Source organism: Phyllostomus hastatus, unplaced genomic scaffold (genome assembly GCF_019186645.2).
Source record: "Phyllostomus hastatus isolate PE091 unplaced genomic scaffold, TTU_PhHast_1.1 phas_contig_58, whole genome shotgun sequence".
Taxonomy (NCBI): Eukaryota; Metazoa; Chordata; class Mammalia; order Chiroptera; family Phyllostomidae; genus Phyllostomus; species Phyllostomus hastatus.
This window is the reverse complement of record NW_025333916.1, coordinates 23,959,980-23,982,493: the sequence shown is the minus strand read 5'-3', so window position 1 is coordinate 23,982,493 and position 22,514 is coordinate 23,959,980. Positions and strand designations below refer to the sequence as shown.

Genomic DNA, 22,514 nt, shown 5'->3' with positions numbered 1-22,514 from the left:
TTACCCAGAAATAGTCCTGCAGATCCTATGTCACTTTTTTCTAAGGTCTCACAGTGTTAGTGGTAGCAGAGGCAGAACTCAAACTTTGAACTGAGAGCCTTGTTAGGGTTCCCAAGACCACCCCGCAGGTGTGATTATTTGGTAGGAGGACTTATTTGGTCATAGGACTTAGTGTACAGTTGTACTAACAGCTGAGATTTATTACAGTCATAGAGTACAGAGTAAAATTAGCAAAGGGAAAAGGCAGAGGGGTCAAAATCTGGGGGAACCCATGTACATGCCTTTGGGAATTCTTTCCCAGTGGAGTCACACAGGGTAATTTCCCTATCACCAAGTTGTCATAAGATGTGTAAAATGTTGTGTACCAGGGAAGCTTGTAAGAAACTCTGCCCAAGGATTTTATTGGAGGCTGGTCATACCCTCTGCCTGGCATGTACCAGAATTCAAGACTCCCAGAAGGAAAGCAGTTGTTCAACATAAACCACATTATTTGTATATATAGCTTAGGTATAGTGAGCCACTTGTATCAGGTAGGCAGATGGGAGCTCTCCCCAAACCTGAGCTTCTAGATGTAGGCAGTGGGCCAGCCTTTTTAAGTAGACCTTTCAAAAGCTAGCCTGCTATGTTTACTCTCTTCTGCATAGAGTCAATTTAGAATTTCCATTTCTGAAGTGTGGTACCTACATCTTTGAAAAAGTAGTATTGATAATTGCAAAGTTATTTCATTCTTCAGATGTATTAATGTTGTGATTATCTTGTTACAGTTGATAGTACAAGTAACTCACTTATTGTGAAAAAATTTCAGATGTATTATTACAAGTGTCAGAATTTAAAAATTGCTGATTATTATTCTGATAGAGAATAAATCAAGTGTTATTTTCTTAGTTTCAAAATTTTGACTTTTTTCACAAAAATGACATTGAATTTTATTATTTTTTTTTAAGATTAGATATTTTTAGAGTTGTCTCATCAGCCATGGTTGTGAAGTTTGCTGTTTTAATTTGGATGCTGTTTCCATGGTGATTTCTATTTTTGGTTTTTAAATTATTTCGTTTTCATGTTTTGATACAGTTGACTAATACTTCAAAGGAAAAGCACTAGACGTTATTTAAAAATATATGTTAAAAAGGAGACAATACAGGATATAAAATTCTTGAACTCTCTTTCCTCCCCTGCCAATCAGATTCTTCAGATTTTTCTAGGGATAACTATTACTCAGTTCTTTTCTGTGCATATATATGTGTGTTCTTAGAGTATATGAAATTGTTTTTGTTTAATAAAAGTGAGGTCATATTATATGTGTTGTTTTGTAACTTGATTTTTTAAAAATGTAACAATATTTTTTGAAATCTTTTACAGCACTACATGTGAGCCTACCTTATTATTATTATTTACTGCATGGATTTTAATGGCATAAATGTAACATTAGAACTTACTTAGTTGTTCTCTCTTGGGCATTTGTCTTCAAAATTTTGCTCATACAAATAATACTAGAGAGGATATCCTTGAGTATTTCTCTTTTGTACCTTTAAGAATTTTTCTGTAGGTTTTTTACATATTTAAAACTATTTCTCTTATTTTCAGTGAAAAAGGTTGCCAGTGAAGTAGTGAATGAAAATCCAGATGAATCTGTGAATGCTAACATTTCAGGCACAGAAGAGTCTCAAAAGGATGCTCAGACAGTTCAAGAACAACAGCCTCTGATTTCGTCAGGGCAGGATTCAGAACAGATTGCATTAGAACCAGACCTAAATCAAAAGAAAAGGAGAAGAAAAAATCAAGATGAAGTTGGTAACCAAGAAGTAAAAAGTCTTTCAGGAAATGCCACTGTTCAGCCAGGCCCTTCTAAAGGAGAAAACCAGAAAAGTAAGTTTTAAGTTTCTTAAATATTTTAATAGCCCTTATATTATTTGAGGACATCCATACAGTAATATGTGTAACATAAATGGCTTCCTTTGGGATAGTAGTAATTATTAATGCTTATTTATTGATTCTATATTTTTGTAGTGTGTTAAATTCTTTTCTTTTTAATTGAGTAGGAAAAAAGTTGTTAAAAAATCCCAAGCCTAAATGGAGAGATTTTTTCTCCAGAGTTTGTCTCTGAGATGTATTACCTCCTATGTATTCCCATTAACAATGATAAGAAGTCACATTTATATACTGCAGGTTCTTGAATAATGTGATTTCATTCAACATAATTTTTTACAGCTTGATGAGATGCTATAAGGACTTAACTCTTTATTACATCAATTAGCTTCTTGTAAAATTGGTTCTGTTACTTCATTTTGCTGCAGGTCCACGAACCTATTGACAATCCCCAGGATAATAGTTAAATGTATATTGCTTGTGCCTGTTAATAAATTACAGGTTTTCATGTTACCTTTTCAGAGCACTTTTGTGAACCCACAATAAGTTGTTTAATTTCTATGAAAGAGCTACTGGAATAAGTATTCCCATTTTTTCATTTTTTAAACTTCCTTAGAATGCAGGCATATTGACTCTCATGAGTTGCTAGGGAATGAAGACTAAGAGTTTAGGGAAGTCTTGATCTCTTTCCTTAAGTCTGTGTATAGGTTCCTGAACAAAGATAAGCAAGTAAAGAGAGGAGAAAAAGATCGTAGCAGATCATAACAGCCTTTCTATGGAATTTAAGTATTACATAGTTCAACTTCACCACTAAGATTTAATGAATGAGTTATTGTAGATAGCAAAATATGATTTACAGGAATTACAATATGTTCTTTTGTGGCTTACTATTAAAGACATTACATGTAAAGCAGAATAGCTCAGTGATGAAGAAATTGGGCTTTGGAAATGGTGTAGACTTCAGTTTAAATTCTAACTCTTTTATTTGGTAAGTATGATGGGCAAGTCACTTAAGATCTTTGAACTTGTACTTTTGGCCAAGATAGAGGTGTAGGTAGACACACTGTGCCTCCTTCCACAACCAAAATAAGGACAACAATAATTTAAAAACAAAATAACAACCAGAACTGACAGAAAATTGAACTGTATGGAAGTCCGACAACCAAGGAGTTAAAGTAGACGCATTCATCCAGAGCAGTAGGCGGGGTGGAGTTGAGCACCCAGTGGAGAGGGGTTGCGGCACAAAGAGCGGTGGGACTGGGCATGCAAGACGGAAGCGTGTGGACCCTGGGTGCGCAGGCGGCGGCTGGCAGACCCCAGGTGTGGGGTGGCAACGGGCAGATCCAGTGAGGCAGCGATTGTGAAGCCAGGCACAGCATGGCTGGCTGACCAGGTAGTCCCACATTCACATGCAGATAAACCAGGCGAGGCTGGGGAGTGAGACAGACTGAGGAACCTAAGGTCCCAGCGCCAGGAAAGGCACCAATTGGGGATACCTGTGGGGATTGAGGGGCAGGGAGAGACTCCCAGCCTCATGGGAGACTTCATTGGAGAAACCCACGGGGTCTTAGAACGTACACCAGCCCACCCACATGGGAATCAGTACAAGAAAGGCCTAGTTTGCTTGGAGGAAGCGGCTGAAGGGACTGAAATCCGACTGAGAGCAGAGCAAGCGCCAGTGTTCCCTCTCGGACCCCGCCCCCACATACAGCAGCACAACCCAACCACTGGGTTGCCCTGCCCTGGTGAACACCTAAGACTCCACCCCTCATACATAAATGGCATGACAAGGCAAAAAAAAAAAAATGGCCCAAATGGAAGAACAGATCAAAGCTCCAGAAAAAATACAACTAAGCAATGAAGGGATAGCCAACCTGTCAGATGCACAGTTCAAAACACTGGTAATCAGGAAGCTCACAGAATTGGTTGAATTCGGTCACAAATTAAATGAAAATATGAAGGCTACGGTAAGTGAAATGAAGGAAAATACACAGAGAACCAATATTGATGGGAAGGAAACTGGGACTCAAATCAATGGAGTGGACCGGAAGGAAGAAGGAAACAACCAAACAGAAAAGAATGAAGAAACAAAAATTAAAAAAAATGAAGAGGCTTGGGAACCTCCAGGGCATCTTGAAACGTTCTAACATCCGAATTATAGGGGTACAGAAGGGGGGAAGAGGAAGAGCAACAAATTGAAAACTTACTTGAACAAATCATAAAGGAGAACTTGCCCAATCTGGCAAAGGAAATAGACTTACAGGAAGCCCAGAGAGTCCCAAAGAAGTTGGACCCAAGGAGGCATACACCAAGGCACATCATAATTACATTAGCCAAGATAAAAATGAAGGAGAGAATCCTAGAAGCAGCAAGAGTTAAGGGGACAGTAACCTACAAAGGAGTTCCCATCAGACTGTCAGCTGATTTATCAAAAGAGACCTTACAGGCAAGAAGGGATTAGAAAGAAGTATTCCAAAGTCATGAAAGGCAAGGACCTACATCCAAGATTGCTCTATCCAGAAAAGCTTTCATTTGGAATAGAAGGGCAGTAAAGTGCTTCTCAGATAAGGTCAAATTAAAGGAGTTCATCATCACCAAGCCATTATTTTATGAAACGTTAAAGGGACTTATCTAAGAAAAAGAAGATAAAAAAACATGCGTAGTAAAATGACAACAAACTCACAATTATTAACAACCACACCTAAAACAAAAACAAAAACAAACTAAGCAAACAACTAGATTAGAACAGGAGCAGAACCATAGAAATGGAGATCACATGGTGGGTTAGCAAGAGGGGAGTGGGGGGGAAAGGGTACAGAGAATAAGTAGCATAGATGGTAGGTAGGAAATAGTGGGAAGGCAAGAATAATATGGGAAATGTAGAAGCTAAAGAACCTAGGACACATGGACATGAACTAAAGTGGGGGAATGTGGGTGGGAGGGGGTGTGCAGGGTGGAGGGGAATGAAGGGGGGAAAATGGTACAACTGTAATAGCATAATCAGTAAAATATATTTAAAAAAGTCTTTGAACTTAGATTCTTTTTCTTATTGATGGGTTAATATTAATACCTTTTAGTAGGATGTTTTAAATATTAAATGAAATATTTATCTGATGGACATACAGTTTCTGTCATTTAGTTAAGTACTCAAATGATAGCTATTATTATGTTATTAGTTATGACACTTCTGAAAGAGCAGAAGAGCCAAATCCACTATTTCCTACCTAGACATATTTAACCACTTAAACTTTAAAGCAAGATAAAAGAAGGATGCTATAAACTGCCCAAGAAACTTATGCTCGTCCTCAAAATACAAATAGTTGTAAATTGATTGATTTTTCATTAATGCTGTAAAAATATAATCTATCTCTTGCATAGAAGAACTTGAATGTTTAATGGATTAATGATTTATAGGAAGAGGTGGTATTAATGGTGTTATATGTAAATTCCTTTGAACTTTAAAATACAGATGTTTCTGCTGTCAGTTTTTAGAATACCATGCATTTTGTATTCGTAGATAAATGTCAGTCTTTAAGACCTGAGATAAATGAAGATGAAGTCAATAAGGAACAGACACTTTCCTGTGTACAGAACACCAGTGAAGTTGCAGATCTATCCTCCAGGGACAAAGTTGTGAAAAAAACTGACCCTATTCTTTTATCAAGGTATTTTATATATTTTTCCTGACTTTGTCAGCATTTTATGTCAGTTACTAAGAGAGGAGTGTGAAGTCTCCAACAATGATTATGATTTGGCCTGTGTTTCTTTTCAATTCTATTTGTTTTTCTTATGTATTTTCAGACTCTGTGTTAGATGCATACATATCTTGGATTATTGTCTCTTCTTGATGAAATCACCCTTTTATCATTTGTGATATCATTCTGATACTGCCTTTTTTAAAAAATGTATTTTATTATGCTATTACAGTTGTCCCAATTTTCCCCCTTTGCCCCTCTCTACCGGGTACCCCTCATTCCTTCTGGCAATCCTCTACCCCTTAGTTAATGTCCATGGGTCATGCATGTAAGTTATTTGTCTACTCCACTTCCCATACTGTTTTTAACATCCCCTGGTCTATTCTTTACCTACCAATGTGTACTTCTTAATCCCTATACCTTTTCTACCATCCTCCCACTTCCCCCTCTCAGCTGATAACCCTCCATATGATCTCTATATCAATGGTTCTGTTTCTGTTCTGCTTGTTTGCTTAGATTGGTGTTTAGAATCAATTGTTGATAGTTGTGAGTTTATTGCCATTTTAATGTTCATAGTTTTGATCATCTTCTTTTCTTAAATAAGTAAGTCCCTTTAACATTTCATATAATAAGGGCTTGGTGATGATGAACTCATTTAGCTTTCTTTACCTTATCTGGGAAGCACTTTATCTGCCCTTCCATTCTAAATGATAGCTTTGCTGGATAGAGTAATCTAGGTTGTAGGTCTTTGCTTTTCATCACTTTCAATACTTTTTTCCAGTCCCTTCTAACCTGCAAAGTTTCTTTTGAAAAACCAGTTTACAGTCTTACGAGAATTCCTTTGTAGGTAACTGTCTGCTTTTCTCTTGCTGCTTTTAAGATTTTCTCTTTATCTTAACCTTTGGTATTTTAATTATGATGTTTCTTGGTGTGGTCCTCTTTGGGTCGATCTTGTTTGGGATTCTCTCTGCATTTTGGACTTGTGTGTCTGTTTCCTTCACAACATGAGGGAAGTTTTCCTTAATTTTTTTTTCAAATAAGTTATACATTTCTTGCTCTTTCTCCTCTCCTTCTGGCACCCCTGTGATTTGAATGTTGATATGTTTGAAGTTGTCCCAGAGACTCCTTAGCCTGTCCTTATTTTTTTGAATTCTTTTTTCTTCTTGTTATTCTTTTTTTTGTCGTTGTTATTTCAACTTTTTTTTTATTGTTGTTCAAGTACAGTTTTCTGCCTTTTCCTGCCACCCCTCCCCACCACCTCAACCCTCCCCATCTTCTAGCTGTTCTGATTGAATGTTTTTTTCTTCCTTATGTTCCAAATCGTTGATTTGATTCTTGGCTTCATCCACTGAACTGTTGGTCCCCCATAAAGTTTTCTTTATTTCATTTAGTGTAACTTTCATTTCTGCCTGAGTCTTTTTTGTGCTGTTGAAGTACCCAAAGAGTTCCTTGAGTATCCTAATAACCAATGTCTCAAGCTCTGCATTTCATAGATTGCTTATCTCCATTTTGTTTAGTTTTTTTTCTGGAGTTTTGTTGTGTTCTTTCATTTGGGCCATATTTCTTTGTCTCTTCATTTTGGCAGTCTCCCTGTGTTTGTATCTGTGTATTAGGTAGAGTTGCTTTGACTCCCCATCTTGGTAGTGTTGCCTATTGTAAAAAAGTGCATGGGTAAGTTGAATGGGGCAGAGCCTTAGGTAATCACCAGGGTGAGGCAAATCATGTGAACCAGGTTGATGGAGTCTCTGATATAGTGTCACTGCTTGTGGCTCTGTGTGGGGGAAGGCTCAGAAAGGAAGCAGTGCAGCCGCCTGGCCTCTGGAGTTTTGTCTAGGAGGAAGCTGTCCTCCAGTACTTGTCCTGATGCCAGACACTTCCATTTCTCCCTGTGTGCCACTGGTGCAGCTCCAGCTGGTTTTGCAGTGCTGAAGCCTAGAGGGAGTGAGTCTGCATACGTTCTAAGTCCATTGCACACCCCTTAAGAGGAGACTCCTGAGAATCCTTCAGTTTCTTTGCTTCCCCAAACCCCACTGGTTATTATAGCCAGAAGTTGTAGGACTTACCTTCCTGGCATTGGACCCCTGGCAGGGTGGTCTGGTGTACGGCTGGGATTCCTTGCTCCTGAGGTGTCCCTCCTGATTTTTATCTACCACATGTGGGTGTGGGACAGCTTGTTCTGTGTCTGCATGCCTCCACACCTCTCAGCATGTCTCCAAGTCCTGACCAGATGAATGTGACTTCTTTAATTCCTTGGTTGTCAGACTTCCATAGAGCTTGATTTTTTGATGATTCTTGGTGATATTTCTTTTGTAGTCTAGTAGTAATTTTTGCTGTGGCTGTATGTGTAGGTGAGCGATGTTTACCTATACCTCTCTCTTGACTGGAAGTCCACCCATTTCACCTTTTGTTCTGATGCTTACTTTGCCACTATAGCTTCTTTGTGATAGTGTTTTCATGGGTTTGTCTTCTTTATAAAGACTTTCTCTTGCTCTCTTTTTTTTTTTTAGCAGTTTGAGTGTGGCGTATCCTGCTGTCTGAGTTTTTTTGTTGTTGTTTTTTAAATTGTGGTTAAAAAAATATGATATGAGGTCTCTCCTAACAAATTTTTAAGTGTATATAGTACAGTATTGTAAATTATAAGCACAGTGTTGTAGAGCAGATCTCTTTAACTTTTTCATATTGCATGACTGAAATGGTATATCAATTGAACAGAAACTCCTTATTTCCTTCGTAGTGTCAGCCCCAGACAACCACCATTCTATTTTATGTTTCTATATGTTTGATTGCTTTAGATATCTCATATTATTTGTCCCTCCATGACTGGTTTATTTCACCTGGCATAATATTTTTAACATTCATCCATGTTGTAGCATAATACAGGATTTTTTATTTTTTAAGGATGAATAATATTGCATTTTGTACATATCACATTTTCTTTATTCACCTGTCAGTAGCCATTTAGGTTGATTTCATCTCTTAGCAGTTGTGAATAATGCTGTAATAAATATGGGAGCACAGATATCTGTTTATTCTATTTTCAGTTATTCTAGATAAATACCCAGAAAGATTATATGATAGTTCTATTTTTAATTTTTGCAGGAACCTCCATACTGTTTTTATAGTGGTTGCACCATTTTATGTTTCCACCAACAATGAACAAGTATTCTGGTTTCTTTACATCTTTGCTAACACTCTTTAAAAAAATTATGGCCATCCTAATAGGTATGAGATGCCTCATTGTGGTTTTGATCTGTATTTCTTTGATGATTAGTGATATAAGCATCTTTACATATACCTGTTGGCCATTTGTATGTCTTGGAGAAATGTTTGTTCAGGCCCCTTTCCCATTTTTTAGTTGAGTTATTTGTGTTTTTGTTCCTTTTATATATATCTTTTCTTTTTTAAAATATATTTTACTGATTGTGCTACTACAGTTGTCCCATTCCCCCCCTTTATTCCCCTCCACCCTGCATACCCTCTCTCACTCACATCCCCCCCTTTAGTTCATGTCCATAGGTCATATATATATAAGTTCTTTGGCTCCTACATTTCCTGTACTATTCTTAACCTCCGCCTGTCTATTTTCTACCTACCATTTGTGCTACTCACTCTTGGAACTTACCCCCGTCTCCCACTCCCCTGTTGAGAACCCTCTATGTGATCTCCATTTCTGTGATTTTGTTCCTGTTCAAGTTGTTTGCTTAGTTTCTTTTTGTTTTTGTTTTTTTAGGTTTGGTTGTTGATAGTTGTGAGTTTGTTATTTTACTGTTCATATTTTTGATCTTCTTCTTCTTAGATAAGTCCCTTTAACTTTTCATGTAATAACAGTTTGGTGATGATGAACTCCTTTAACTTGACCTTATCTGAGAAACATTTTATCTGCCCTTCCATTCTAAATGAAAGCTTTGCTGGATAGAGCAATCTTGGATGTAGGTCCTTGCCTTTCATGATTTGGAATACTTCTTTCTAGCCCTTTCTTGCCTGTAAGGTCTCTTTTTAGAAATCTACTGACAGTCTTAGGGGCACTCCTTTGTAGGTAACTGTTTCCTTTTCTCTTGCTGCTTCTAAGATTCTCTCCTTATCTTTAATTTTGGCTAATGTAATTATGATGTGCCTTGGTATGTTCCTCCTTGGGTGTCCAACTTCTTTGGGACTCTGAGTTTTCTGAACTTCCTGGAAGTCTATTTCCTTTGCCAGATTGGGGAAATTCTCCTTCATTATGTGTTCAAGTAAGTTTTCAATTTGTTGCTCTTCCTCTTCCCCTTCTGGTACCACTATGATTTGGATGTTGGAACATTTGAAGATGTCCTGGAGGTTCCTAAACCTCTCTTCATTTTTCTGAATTCTTGTTTCTTCATTCTGTTCTGGTTGTATGTTTCTTTTTTCCTTCTTGTCCACACCATTGATTTGAGTCCCAGTTTCCTTCCTGTCACTGTTGGTTCCCTGTACATTTTCCTTTATTTCACTTAGCTTAGCCTTCATTTTTTCATCTAATTTGCAACCATATTCAACCAATTCTGTGAGTATCCTGATTACCAGTGTTTTGAACTGTGCCTCTGATAGGTTGGCTATCTCTTCATTGCTTAGTTGTATTTTTTCTGGAACTTTGATCTGTTCTTTCACGTGGGCCATTTTTTTTTGTCTCTGTGTGCCTGTTACGTAGTAAGGGGTGGAGCCTTCAGTGTTCACCAGGGCGGGGCAACCCAGTGGCTGCATTGTATGTGGGGAGAGGTCTGAGAAGGAACAATGGCTCTTCCTTTACTGTCTACCAGTTTTCAATGACTTTCTCCTCTTCCCACAAGCAAATTAGGCCCTTCTGGTGCTGATTCCTGTGTGGGTGGGTTTGTATATGTTCTAGGACTCTGTTGGTCTCTCTGATGAGCTCTCCTGTGAGGCTGGGAGTTTTTCCCGCTGCTGCCTTAACCCCCACAGGTGTTTTCAATCAGAGGTTTTAAGGCTTTATTTCCCAGCATTGGAACCCTGGGTTGTGTGGTCTGTCTCGCTCCCCAGTTGTTCCTCCCGGTTTATCTGCACATGAATGTGAGACCACCCACACCACCAGCCACTGCCTTGTGGGGTCCACCAGCTGCCACTTTACTTGCTCTGGTCCTCCAGCTGCAGCCTTGCAGCGAGTCCTCTCTGCGTGGCTGCCTGTCTCTGCTCCTCCTACTGGTCTGGATGAGTGTTTCTTTAACTCCTTGGTTGTTGGACTTCCATACAGTTCGATTTTCTGTCAGTTCTGGTGGTTTTTTGTTTTCTAATTGTTGTTGTCCTTCTTTTGGTTTTGTGAGGATTTGGATTTGGTTTGTATTTGGTTTTGGTTTTGTGCCTTCACTGTGAGGAGGCACAGTGTGCCTACCTATGTCTCCATCTTGGCTGGAAGTCCCTCTTATATTTTTGATATTAAGTCTTTATCGTATATATGCCTTGTGAATATTTTTGCCTGCTTCATAGGTTTCTGCTTGATTCTGTTGATTATTTCCTTTGTTGTACATAAGCTTTTTAGTTTGATGTAGTCCCACTTGTCTATTTTTGCTTTTGTTTTCTGCTTTTTGGTGTCATAGCCAGGAAATCTTTGCCAATATCACTGTTATAAAGCTTTCCTCCCATGTGTTCTTTTAGGAGTTTTATAGTTTAAGGTGTTACCTTTAAGTCTTTAACTCATCTTGAGTTGATTTTTGTGTTTGGTATAAGATAAATGTCCAGTTTCATTTTGTTGCATGTGGATATCCAGCTTCCCCAGTATCATTTGTTGAAGAGACTATTCTTTTCCCATGGTGTAGGTTTGGTACCCTGTAGGGGAGATCATTTGGCCATATCTGTGTGGATTTACTTCTGGGCTGTCTGTTCTGTTCTATTGGTTTGTATGTCTATTTTCTGAAAAATTTAATGGAAGTTACTTATTCTTATGTAGAAAAACACATATATGCACATGAGCTGATTTAGCCATATGTTTCAGAATGTTAATACTTTATTTGAAGCTGAGCCATGGACCTCTGATAAATTTTTTAAAATTAATTTTTTAGAGATTGAGGAAGGGAGGAAGTGGGGGAGAGAGACAGACGGATAGAGACAGGCAGAAAGACAGACAAGATTGATTTGTTTCCCTTATTTATGCACTCATTGGTTGATTCTTGTATGTACCCTGACCGGGGATCTAACCTACAACTTTCCTGTATCAGGATGATGCTCTAACCAACTGAGCAACCTGTCCAGGGTCATGATTCTAAACTTGTGAGGTTATAGACTTCTAAATTGTGACTTCAGAGATAACAGCTAATTTCATAAACTACACATAAACCAATACTGATTATTTTTTCTAAGTTAGGGGGAAAACAACCCTGTAATGACTGTTAAAATCTCAACTGGTTTTATAGAACAGCAAGCCGATACTAAAGTTGTTGTATACACAAGTAAGGGTCATGGATAGTAAATAGAATTTTGAAAAATGCCTCTGGAGAGGAAATGTATTAAGACTTCTGAAGCTAGAGTAATTAAAGCAGTCTAATACTGGTACAGGGATAGACAGATTGACTCAGAGGAACTGAATGTAGAGTCTAGGGAGAGATTTAGGAATTTGATACATGACAGGTAGTATTAGCAATTAGTGGGTAAAGATTGAACTATTATTTATTAGTTGGTGCTGAGATATGAAAAAGACAGTATTAGATCCCTGTTTCACCCTATGCACTGAATTCTTGGTAAAGACTACATGTATTAAGCAAATCTTTAAACTTTAAAAGAAAATATCTTGTGATGTCATGGACTTTTTTAGACACAAAAAGCACAAATTTTAAAAGATAAAATTAATAAATTTGCAATAAAATTAAATAGTTTTGTTGACAAAAGGCTCTAGTAGAAGGCAAGTTGCTGATTGGGAAGTTTTATGGGTAACATCTGACCCAAGAAGAGCAAAGAGCTCTTATTAATTACTTGGGAGATACAGTAGAAAAATAGGGAAAAAGAAGTATGGCTAAATGTGAAAACGGAGTGCTAGTTAGTACATGGCCATTGTTTATATTATTGTTAGTTGAAACACTTCATAGTACAGTAGTCCTCTCTTTGCGTAGTACAGTGTTAACTGCAACTTGGGTATGTTGAGACACTGTATCCTCAATTTACATGAGTTTTGGTTAATACAGTATAAATTCATGCAAAGCAAGGATTGCCTATATAAAATTTTATTTTAATTTAATTTAATTTTTGAATTTTTATAAGAGTTTATTTGAGCCAAACTGACCACATATGCTGGCAGCAAGATCTCAAATGCTGTGATTAAATTTTAATGAAAGATTATTCCTAAATATTACTATGATTTTATACATGCATTTGATTTGTGAACCCCATATAGGTAAGGACTTTTCCTGTTGTGTCTTTTTGAGCACTTTCCCAAGCTTATTAATTTGTGGTGGCTACTTTCTTTGTGGTAATAGTTCTTAATAACATAGTGCAAGAAAGATCATAGAAAAGCTGAAATACTTGTTTTAATTTTTCCATAATATGAAGGATTATTGTTCATATTGTTGATTTGTGTGCAATATTTTAAAAATGTTTTAAGTAATTAGTATAAAGTATGCATTACGAAGCATTCCTTTCCCCCTGATGTTTTCATTCCCTTAGCAGCCAAGAAGATGCCATGTCAACAGCAACTGAGACTCCAGATTCAGGCACTCCAGATTTGCATTCAGAAGTTGGATTTAGAGCCTTGTGTGAAGTGAATGATGCTGAGAGTAGTTGTACAGAAGAAAGAAATGTTGACCTAAAAAACACATCACTGTAAGTATTTTATATTGTGGGATTTTAAAACTTATTTTCAAACTTTGATAATTTATTATCATGTAAGAAAGGGTAATAATGCTGCTTCCTTTAGGGATGTGAAGGGAATTGTAGACCATTTAATATGTAACTGTACTGTGGTCTGAGTGTGATATTAAGGTTTTTCACTTTATATTTTTATACAAGGAGTCTCTTTTATACATGATGTGTCACAGTGCCATGAATTTTAGCAAAATGGTAACTTAGGGAATTCTGAAATAATTTAGAAGCTTAAATATTTACTATGAGATTTTACTTTTAGTTGGCTTGAGTTAATATTCATGCCTATTGTCAGAATAGTTGATTTTGATATTTATGACTTTAAAGAGACTGTTTTTAGTATACAGATACTGGTTAAATTAATATCTTTACTAAAAATAGAATAAAGGCACCACAAGAATTTCCTTTTGAAGAGATATCCCCAAAATTTAGACTTTTTGTCTTTCTCATAACTCCTTATATGGGCTTAAAAACTATTCAGTTTATGAATTATTTATTTTCAGTAAAGCAAAGTTACATTGAGAATCAACCTTAGTGTTTAAAATAAAAATTTAAAATAGTTTTTGGACTAAGCAATATATTCTTTTGGTTCAAATGTCTAAAGTGTGAAAAGGTATTGAGTGAAATATCCTTTGTACCATATTCTTATTCACTCTAACTGGTAACCAGTTTTATAATTTAAGTTCTTTCAGAGATTTTAAAGATATATTAAAGCTAATGCAAATTTACTTTCTTACTCTTTTTAAAAAACCTAGTGGTAGCATACTATACATATCATTTTGCAGATTTTTTTGTCTTGTATTTTCATATCTTTACATAAAGACCTTATTTGTTTTAAAGCTGCATAGTGTTCTTGTATGGAAGAATCACATTTTAGGTTATCAGTGTCCTATTGATGACTATAGATTGTTTTATAAACAATGCTTATAATCTTATATATCCATTCTTTCATCTCTATGCTAGCATATTTGTAGGGTAAATTCCTAAAAATGGAAATGCTTGCTCCATGGATATTTATGTGTGTTCATTTATGATTTTTAAAAAATATTTTATTTATTTATTTTTAGAGAGAGGTGAAGGAAAGGAGAAAGAGAGGGAGAGAAACATCAGTGTGTGGTTGTCTCTCACACTACCCCTACTGAGGGCACAACTTGGCTTGCAACCCAAGCATGTGCCCTAACTGGGAATCGAACTGGTGACCCTTTGGTTTTCAGGCTGGTGCTCAATCCACTGAGCCACACCAGCCAGGGCTCATTTATGATTTTGATAGTGCCAAAATGCTCTCTGTAGGAGTTATGCTAGTTTATATTCCCACCAACAATGTAAAGAAGCATTTGTCTGTCTTACCAACTAACAGTGTTACTAAACTTGGATTTTTGCTGGTCTTGATAGATTATGAAATAACATTGCTCAGTATAGTACCTCCTCATTCCTTCTCTTTTTGGCACGGTATGTAACTTTTTTTTTTCAGTTTTCATTTTAATATTTTCTAACCTAAATGAAAGTCAGTAGAATAGTGAATATCTGTATATAATTCTACTTATATTCTCTGATTTTCAATGTCACATTTGTACTCATGCTGTTTCTCTCTGTCTACTTTTAATATGTACTTCAACAACATTTATTTATTAATTTTAGAGAGAGAGAAATATTGATTTGTTACTCTACTTATTTATACATTAATCAGCTACTTCTTGTATGTGCCCTGAGTGGGGATCAAATTCACAACCTTTGCATATTGGGACGATACTGTAACTAACTGAGCTACCTGGTTAGGCAGTATGTACTTTTCTTACTGGGAGTGAAGTTGAGCATCTTTTTGCATTTGAAGCTACATTTATATTTTTACTTTTTGAGTTGTAGATATCCTTTGTCCTGTTTGTAAATTAGTTATTGATGATATTTTTTGTAGAAGTTCTTTATATTTTAGTGAGGTAAGCCTTGTGGTATGAGTTGCAAAACCTGCTTTCTTGGTTTGTAGTTTGACTTGATTTGGCCATGTTTGTTTAGGCCATGCAAAAATTTTTTATTTGTATTTATTTATTTATTTATTTTTAAAGATTTTATTTTATTTTTTAGACAGAGGGGAAAGTAGGGAGAAAGAGAGGGAGAGAGACATCAGTGTGTGGTTGCCTCTTGTGTCTCCCCTACTGGGGGGACCTAGCCCGCAACCCAGGCATGTGCCCTGACTGGGAAATAAACCGGCAACCTTTTGGTTCATTGGCTGGCACTCAGTCCACTAAGCCATACAAGCCAGGGCAATTTTTTTTTGTTTTTATGTTGTTAATTTTCTCATTTTTTTCCTTTTATGGCTCCTGAACTTTTAATCAAATTTTAGGTCTGATCCCACCTCAAGGTTATGGAAGAATACTTATCCATGTTTTCTTTATGGTTTCATTTAAATTGTTGATCCTCTTGGAATGTATTATAAGTACAATGTGAGGAGTGGAGCTAATTTTATTTTTTTCTCCATTGTTACCAGTTTTTCCATCATTATTTATTTAATACTTATTTTTAAGACTATATTATTTTGTATTTCATCTTATCCTTACTGTTTTTGAAATGCTACCTTTATTTTATACTGAAATCGTGTGTATTTTGAGGTCATCTCAATTTTCTCTTGTGTTTTATTTATCTGTTTCTTCGTATATCAGAAAGAACCACAGTGTTTTAATTATTGATGCTGAATACTGTATTTTTAATATCTGACAACAAGTTAGTTACTGCCTCATCGCTCTTTGTTTTCAGTTTTCTGTAAGCTTCAAGGATTTCTATTCTGGCTCTGAGTGGATTTTTGAAGAATTTCATTTAATGTGCCTGCATAATAATGCAATTTCAATAATGGAAATTTTTTAGGGAAGCTGGTCAAACAGAAAATGTTAAACTAATGGCAAGAGGACGACTTCAGAGACCTAAACCCAATTTATCAAGGGCTGTTGGGAAGAAATCAGTTCTTTCACAAGGTAAAACAGATGCAGAGAGCAAGAGTTTACATTCAGAAACTTCATTTGAAAAGGTATGGAGTAAAAGACTTTATGGAAATTAAAATTATAAAAATTTTTAGTTGGGAATAAAATGTTTAGTTATAATTACAAGATAATGTTACTGATACTAAAACAAAAATACAAGAACGTATACCATATTTTTTGGACTATAAGACATCCCCTGTCCCCCATTTGGGAGGAATAATGGTTGTTAATGCTGCTGTTGAGTTCTGTTTACATTTACATTGGTGAAATGTTATTTATGTTATTAAATATTTTACCACATTTTTTGCTCCAAAAATTTTTTCTCTGTTTTCCTCTAAAACCTAGGTGTGTCTTATGGTTTGAAAAATACAGTGCATTAATATTGAATTTGTCTTACTAGTCACCTGCTTATGCATTTTTTTAGAACCTAAGACAAATTTCAGACATCCTCAGTAATGACAAATTTGACATATAAAATTTTTATTCAAAATACATTTTAAACAGCTGTACCTAAAATTATATTCACAACCCTCTTATCTAAACACACATACATTCCTCCATCCTTTACAAACTTTATCTCTCTTTTTATGTATGTAAACATTTCTGTATTCATTTTTTAACATTTCTATAGTTTTTAATCATAACAAAATTTAAAACTTTTTTCTCTAAACTATTCATTTATACTTTTTGAATTAATTGATCATCTTAATAGTTACATCAAGTTAATTAAATAATTTACCTAACCATTTCTGTAATAGTGGATATTTAGGTTATTTTTATTTACAAAAAACTCTTAAAATAAAAGGAAACAATTTTGTAAAGGGGCTTTCTCGTGGATAAAACAAACAATAAATTTTCAGAGGTGGTGAGATAAATAGGTTAAAGTATTTTTAATATTTTTATAGCTCTTGTACATTGCCAGACTGACAAAGACGCAACTCCATTTATACATTGCTGCAGGTATCAGATGAATGTTCCTGTTTCTTTATATTCCTGCCAGCAGTGTATTGTTACCAGTTTTTTATATTTGCTAAAATACTTTTAAAATGTTAGTCTACCTATTTTTTTCTTTTGTGAAATATCTGCTTTATCATACTTTTTGTCATATAGTTATTGTATATGATGTTTTTAAATTCTAGAAAATAGGGTAAATATAGATTCATGTAAAAATTAAAACAAAACTACTTGTAATTTCATTATCCAGATGCAACTGACCTTTAATATACAGTTTTTCTAGCGTTTTGTTTATAAAATTAAGTGGTGGTATTAATTCAGTTTTGTATCCTTCTTTGGTACTTAACATTTTATAAATATTTTTCAATATCATTAAACATCTTTTGAAAACTTTTTTTTAAGATTTACTGACTTCATAATATTCTATCAGTGGGTTAGACTGAATTTATTTAGCCATTTATTCATTATTGAATATTTTGTTTCTTTCCAGTATTTGCTATTTTGCATAATATTCCAGTGAACATCCTTGTACTTAAATCTTTATCTAAATATTTTAGGATAGAGTCTTAGAACTATCATATTACTGGGTCAGAAAGTATGAACACTTTTAAGGCTTTGATTCATATTGGCAAAAGTCTTTCCAGAAAGGGTATAGTGATTTGTGCCTTTGTCAGTAATGTAAGAGGTGATACAGAGTTGGGCAAAAGTAGGTTTACGGTTGTGAATACACGAAGCACAGGTTTCTTTTTTATTTTTTTTAAATCCTCACCTAAGGATATATTAATTGATCAGAGAGAGAGAGAGAAAGAGAAAGAGAAACATCCATCAGTTGCCTACCAAACATGCCCCAATAGGGACCCCAACCACAACCCAGGCATGTACCCCAGCCGGAAATTGAACCTGTGACCTTTTGGTCTATAGGATGACACTTCAGTCAACTGAGCCACACTGGCCAGTGCACAAGTTTATTCTTGTATTATTACTTATTATTTATTGTATTGTTTTCCATATGAAGACTGTATACCTACTTTTGCCCCACCCTCTATGTTTTAGAATACTTTGTATGTATGGTTTTAAAACTGTGTTCTAATTAGAAGTATAAAAGAGATTTTGTTTTAATTTTCATTTATTACAAAGTTTGAACTTTTTATATTAAGTAGATTAAATGTAAAACATTGAATTCATAGACCCACGTGGAAAAGGATAAAATGAATTTATTTGACATTTCTGGAATGGAGAATACAGAGAACTCAGAAGCTGATACTGTACCTAAGTAAGTATAGAGGAAGTAGAATAAAAATAGTAATTCTCAGTAATGATTGTAATAACGTGTTTTCTACTTGATACTGTCTGAAGTTTATATTCAGCTATGTACTTTAGGTGCATTTTTAACAGTAGGTATTGTTGAAACATGTTAGTAATGCTTTTTATGCTTAAGACAGGGGTGGACAAAGTAGGTTCATAGCTGTGAGTATGCACTTTATGTTAGTCTTACAATCATAACCTTCATCTCTTTCCCATTCAAACAACTGTGAACCTACTTTTGCCCACCCCTGAATTGTAGAAATAATGAGATGGCTCCATCGAGTTAGCAATTGCTTTTCTTTCTCAACTTATTAACAAGATTATTAACAAAGTCTTGTTAGATAACTTAATGGGTAAGTTATGCATTTCTGGATAATTGTATTTGTAGCAATGGGTTGCAAAAGGGAATATTTAACTTGCAGTGGAAATCTGTAAGGCATTGCTCCAGTATGAATCTGAACCAGTGGATTATGGACTGTGCATTGATGCCATAATTTGATTCCATTGCCTTGGAAATGTACATTACATGGTACTGTCCTTATTGGGGATTTGTATTACATGCTCATCAGGTGTAGAGTTTTCCATTTTTGTGACGAAAATTTGATTTTAAAATGCTTTTTTTACTCAGGATTATGTCTTGGGTTCCAAAGGGTCAAAGTGTAGAAGTATAAGTATCTTTGAAGGATGTTCTTGAAGACAGTGGTGAATTATTTTATATTATAAGTGGTTCATTTATTTATACTTAAGAAAAGGGAATACTGAAAACAAGCAAGTATGTGACTTCATTGATCTTATTCCTTTGTAATTGATCTATCTGGAGCTTATTACAATTCCTTTGTAATTGTTGTAGTTTGAGCAAAAAAGTGAGTCTGTGGGAAGATGATCAACCAAAGGCTTTCAGACCTGCACAACTAATGAGGGGCCGATTGCAAAGGCCAAAGCCAAATGTAGGGAAAGCTTCTGAAAGAAAAGAAATTCTTGCATCACAGGAAGAAATTGGGGCCAGTGTTGAAAAGAATGAACGTGAATCTTGTATTGATAGAGATGTAAGTACTCTGATTCCTCCTAGTTTTTTTGTTAAACAAGTATATAAGCCTCCTTTCACTCTCCCCCTTTTTAAACAGCAGTGCTATACAATTGTGTACATTGTTCATTAAATACAAGGCCAACACCTCAAAGCCAGCTGCTTTGTTAATTGTAAAGCCATGTAACACTCTGGATTTTGAGCATTACATTTAATGTGATTGGATCATCAGCTTTTACCCTGCCTCCTTTGGACTTGCTTTCCCCTAGTACTCTGCAGGCTTTGAATTACACTTCCCTTTTGAAAATATGGCTAGATGTGTGAATTTTAATGCTGGCTTAAACTGAATAAAATGCTAAAAACTCCTTACTAAAATATAATCTTAAGAACAAAGACTATGGATTTTAGATTATTTACATAATAACAAATTTTCATGATAAGGGTAACAGTTGCTATAATTGAATTTCTTGTTATAATTCCCAAAGTCTATAGTGTGATGTTAATAATGGATTCAGAAAGATAGACACCAGGGGATAATTCTTACGGTTGAGACTGAAGCAGTTACCATATTTTGCCATATATAATGTGCACCCACGTTTTCGGCCTAGATTTGCAGGAAAAAAATCTTTCATTTTAATTTTTTAATTGAATTATTTATTTATATTTAGAAACAAAACTGATTATTGTATTCCAGGGTATTATTTTGCATGTGGATAGCATTATTACTTTGTAGAGTTACACTTTTAATGCATAAGCGTAAATAAAAGAATTAAAAACATTTATATAGTTATGGAATTAGTACTACCCATGTATAATCTGCAACTTTATTTTTCCGTCAGAAATTTGGGCAAAAAGGTACACGTTATACACAGCAAAATACGATACTTGCTTTCTGATTGGGAGAAAAATATGGGCTTTGAGATGAGGTAAAAGGTGTGACTTATGAAATTTTTTAAGGTCTCTGAAGAAGAAAATATTAAAAAGCATCCCTTGAATATCATTTTATATTTTGAAATGTTTACTTGTTTTTTTTTTTTACTTCAGTGAAGTCTTTTATAAATGGTTGTTTCATTTTGAAATCTAACACTTTTTAAAAAATGTGTTTGTTATTAAGACTCCTGAACAGATAGATCAGTCACATAAAAATTTTGAGTGTGAAGACATTACATCACAATCTGAAAAAAGAGATACTTTTCAAAATATTCAGCCAGATCAGCCCAAGTCTCTGAATGAGTGTCTAAGGTAAGCACCATGTTACTGATTATATAATTTTTAAGTTCATAAAAGTTTTAAAGTTGTTAATTTTTAAAAACAAGCAGATCAGACTGATTTGTTTTCTGCGTATCAAGTTACATAATATTTAGACATAACTCATTTTTCAAGGCAATTTATATCACAGCTTTCATGTCAATTTCTCAGTTATGGAGTGATTTGAAAAGAGCTACTCATCATAAATTAGACCTTGGGTTAACATGGATAGGATTATCATTTAACATGCATGTTAAATTGGATGTCTTCTGTCCAAATGTGAAAACACTACTTATTTTTTAAATATTAGGTTCCTTGGGATTTGGTCACATAATGCCTTTATTAAAGGTTTACATAAATTTTATGTAAGACTCATGTGTAAAAACCTATACATCCCATAGCCAAAGCTCTTTATATTTGTTATTTTCCCTCTGGAGGACACCAAACCAGACTGAAGGGATTATTAATATACTTTAATGTTTTTTTTCTTTTGGAAAAGCAGTGAGAACAGAATAATGGACTCCTGTGTACCTGCTATCTAGTTTTAATAATTATTAATATTTTTTTCAGTCTTTACATTTAAAGTCTGGCCTATTCTAAATTTTCTTACAGCTGTATTAGCCTCTTTAAATATTGCCTAATCTGAGAGTGAAAGCTTGATTTCTTGAACTATTTTGAAGATCTTTATTAGAAGATAGAAAAATTCCTTTGTTTCTTGCTTCTTCCTCTATTCTTGTGTACTTTCCTCCCTATACCGCATTCCTCCCCACCCCAAACTATTTAACTACTCTGCCACAGAATTTCTGGGAAGAATCACGGACATTACTTATTACATATCTCTGATACAGTTATTAGTTACAGATATCTGACAGTTTGGATTTTTTGTTTATACTTATTTCAGTTTAAGCTAGAATCTACTTAATAGTTCATGTGACTTTGTTGAAAATTAACTTTTTCTCTTAGTGGTCTTTGGGTTTAGAAACCTGGTAGATACTGTATGTAACTTTTATCCAGTCTGATCTCAACGACTTTTCTTTTCAAGGCAGTGTCCTTTCTGTTTTATCACATGGTCTTTCTGGTCTTTGAATCTTCAACATCCTTAAAAAACAAATCTAAGATTCTGTATTTTATCAAATCATATGCCTCTTTCTATGTAATAGGCAGTTCTCCCTGTTCCCCAAACACTTTTAACTATTCAAGATGCAAGGGGAAGAGGAAATAGAGAAAGAGACTTTGAGATAAAGAATGCATTAAAAAAAATTCTTCTTGATTACATAAATTAGCAAATGTGTCTTTGAAACTTATTTCTCTAGACTAATTTACATCCTTTGTATTTAATATAAATATTTTGAGGTTATTGTCATGATTGATGATTATCTTATGGAGGTTTATAAGTATTTTGTTGACTCTTTAACTCTGTATTTTAGAAAAAACATGTGGACCATGGAACAGATTAATAGTTTTGTGCACATTCCTTCTCCTGCCTTCTCCAGCCTTCTCCAGTTGTGATCCTCTTTTTTCTTTGTCCCCCCCCCCCCCGCCCCCTTTAAATTCTGTCATCTGGGGAGAGAGTTGTAGACCATTGTATGTTTTGAGCTGAGAAGTAATCAAGTACAATTGCATATCTGATTTCTAATC

General features: G+C 35.0%; 1 protein-coding gene across 5 annotated transcripts in view; it reads left to right on the top strand.

The window, feature by feature from the left end:
• The window catches only part of BDP1 (B double prime 1, subunit of RNA polymerase III transcription initiation factor IIIB), a 99,294-nt gene that overhangs the window by 26,947 nt on the left and 49,833 nt on the right, over nt 1-22,514 (top strand). For 3 of the 5 annotated variants that reach the window (XR_006786726.1, XM_045847796.1, XM_045847793.1), the window contains exons 10-16: nt 1,585-1,866; nt 5,384-5,531; nt 13,182-13,337; nt 16,233-16,392; nt 18,487-18,572; nt 19,455-19,650; nt 20,743-20,870. Coding sequence is in view for 4 of the 5 variants with exons in the window: in XM_045847796.1 (XP_045703752.1) it covers nt 1,585-1,866; nt 5,384-5,531; nt 13,182-13,337; nt 16,233-16,392; nt 18,487-18,572; nt 19,455-19,650; nt 20,743-20,870 (1,156 nt within the window). In the remaining variant the exon portion in view is untranslated. The remainder of the gene's footprint in view (nt 1-1,584; nt 1,867-5,383; nt 5,532-13,181; nt 13,338-16,232; nt 16,393-18,486; nt 18,573-19,454; nt 19,651-20,742; nt 20,871-22,514) is intronic. The other 2 variants (XM_045847795.1, XM_045847794.1) reach the window with 2 other exon arrangements.